Source organism: Miscanthus floridulus, chromosome 12 (genome assembly GCF_019320115.1).
Source record: "Miscanthus floridulus cultivar M001 chromosome 12, ASM1932011v1, whole genome shotgun sequence".
NCBI classification, from domain to species: Eukaryota; Viridiplantae; Streptophyta; class Magnoliopsida; order Poales; family Poaceae; genus Miscanthus; species Miscanthus floridulus.
The window spans coordinates 78140379-78143108 of NC_089591.1; the positions used below are offsets into that span (position 1 = coordinate 78140379).

The 2730-nt window shown below is 54.2% G+C and overlaps 1 protein-coding gene across 1 annotated transcript; it reads left to right on the top strand.

Moving 5' to 3' along the window:
- The first annotated feature begins 1758 nt into the window (after positions 1–1758).
- LOC136498468 (auxin-responsive protein IAA33-like) lies at positions 1759–2730 on the top strand. Its single transcript, XM_066494397.1, has 2 exons — positions 1759–2259; positions 2485–2730. The coding sequence occupies exons 1-2, from the start codon at positions 1862–1864 to the stop codon at positions 2579–2581; spliced, it is 495 nt and encodes a 164-aa protein (XP_066350494.1). The 5' UTR covers positions 1759–1861; the 3' UTR covers positions 2582–2730.

Consider the following 2730-nt stretch of genomic DNA (forward strand, 5'->3'; position numbering starts at 1 on the left):
GCGCCCGCGTCCAGTCGTCTCGTCCACTCCCGATCGCCTCCCGAAGCCGTCGGGCTGGGCAGACAGGCGAGCGACGCACGCAACCGGTGCACGTGCGGCGGACAGCCCGTCCAGACAGCGACGCGCGCAGGCGAGGAAAACTTGCATGAGGGCAGGCGTGTGGATGCATGTGTACGAAGGACACTTTGTTGCTTCGGCGCATGGATCCCGTGATGCAGAAAATTATTAAGTACTGTATATACTACGGTGTAGTAGCAGCAGCGAAGCACAGTATATATATATATATATATATATATATATATATATATATATATATATATATATATATATATATATATATATATATATATATATTATATGTATAGGAAATCCGAACATGCATGAAAAAACAGCATTGAAAAAACGAATCCCACTGCAAGTAGGTACCGCATCAAACTGACGTTCCGCCTGTTCGCTGGTCGTATTTGGCTTATAAGCCATGACTTATCAGTCAATGAAAAATATTTTTCTTTCACATCAAATCAGATAACAATGCTTTCAGTTATGGCTTATACACCAAACCAGCCCAAACGAACAGGACGATTATATTAGAGTTACTGTGCAATTTCATTGGCCGTACGAATGCAACCGGTTTAGTTAGTTGTAGCGGCATGTATTTCAGTCCTGATGTACTCATGTACAGAATGGCGACTACACACGCTGTTCTGTCACCGTGTCACATGCATACTATAGGAGGAGTACGTACGTATACGGACGAGTCTTGATCAATGTGTGTGGCCTGGTGTATGCACGTACGTGCATGAACCGTCAATGCGCGCTGACAACAAGCTGTCATGCATGCATCCCGATGGATCAGAGGCAGGCAGGCACACGTATGGCGCGCCGGCGCATGTGAGCAGCGCGGAAATACATGCATGCGCCGTAGAACTATACGTCACGTACGCACGTACGTACCTGTGCTGTGCACCTTTGGAGCCAAAGCCAAGCGAGAGAGATCTAAAAGCAGCGATCATTGTGCAGTCGTGCAGGTGCAGCACCGAGATTTATTCGGAGGTTGCATGTGTCCTGTCCATCGTGCGAGTGCCGAGTGAACGTCTGCCCATCCGTTTTTGCAACACAACGATGCATGTCGCGCGCGCCGCAGGACCGCGACAGTAATCTGGCTCGGCGCGTGTTCGTACTTCCGTTCGTACCCGCTCGCTGCAGCTAGCAGATCCATCCGCGATCCGATCCGAGCGCACGGTCCGGCCCCGTGCACCGCTGCGCCTGCTCGTGACATGCATATGGGCGTTGCGGCCTCGCTCAATCGTTACCGGCCGGATCGAGAAAGTGAGGTAGCAATGCAAGCACCGAAGCCAGGTCGGGTCGGAGGCCGCACGCCGCGGAGGAGCAGGAGCAGGCGGTCAGGTGCGCAGCGCACCTACGCGGGGCGAGCGGACGGACCAGTCAAAAGCGCCCGATCGAGTTCCGTGGCCGCGTGAGATCCCGCCTCGGATTCCCCCGGGCGCACGCGCGCTCGCGATGCGGGTGCGGCGAGGAGCCGAGAACGAACGATCGCTACGGCTGCGGCTACGTGTGTGGTGGACTGGTTGGGCTATTCGCCGGCTTCAGTTGGGAACTGGGCTACTGTACCAGTTCGCTCACTCCTCACTCCTCAGGCGACCGGCCAGGTTCAGCGAGAAGCAAGTCCAGTCCACACTCCACCTCCTATAAATCCTCACGAGCTGCAGCTGCGCCCCACGAAAACACAACTAACCATCGAGAGGAAAGTGCTCTCACTTAGTTCCTCACTCCCCATCCCACCTCTCTCTCTCTCTCTCCCTCGAAAAGCCCTCCTCTGTCCACCACAACCACAACCACGATGAGCGGCGGCGCTGCCAGCGCCAGCGCGAGTGGGAGCTTCGAGCAGCACACGAAGCGGCGTCTCCCGGCGCCGGGTCCGCCCCAGCAGCCGCCGCAGCGGAAGCTGCTGACGCTGTCGGTGCAGGACGACGACGTTGCCGCGGGTGTGGTCCCGCCGGTCACCGTGGTCCTGGACGGGCGCTGCATCTGCCACCGCGTCCACCTCAACCGACACACGGGGTACCGCAGCCTCGCGGGCACGCTCCGCCGCATGTTCGTCGACGCCGACGACCACGACCGCCAGCGCGGCGGCGAGGACGACAACGACCTCGACCTCGCCAATGCCGTCCCGGGCCACGTCGTCGCGTACGAGGACCTGGAGGACGACCTCCTCCTCGCGGGGGATCTCAAGTGGAAGTAAGGCCGCCAACGGCTAACCCTTACTAGTAACTGATGAATTGCATTTTTTTTTAATATTGAATTGCAATTCCATGCAGTATAGGAGGACACTAGGAGTATTACAAAACTACTGTAACTTAACTTTTTTTAATACACATGATAATCATCTCATTTAATTAACCCGAGCTTTTCATCAAAAAAAAATTAACCCGACCTCATCCAAGTTTCTTGATGATGTGGTAGTGATTTTGTTCGCGTGGCTAAAAGGATCCGGATCATCCCCGCGAAGACGAAGTCAAGCCGGGCCAAGAAATGCGGGGGAGGTGTCAACAGCAACTAATCGCCGGGCCGGGCTTTATTAGACCTCGCATCGCATGTAATTACTACTACTAGCTAGTTGTCTACTCGTTTTGTTCTTCATTATCCATATATAATGTTGTCATTAAAGACCTAAAGCAGGCAAAGCCGCAATGAACAAGAAGTTTGTGT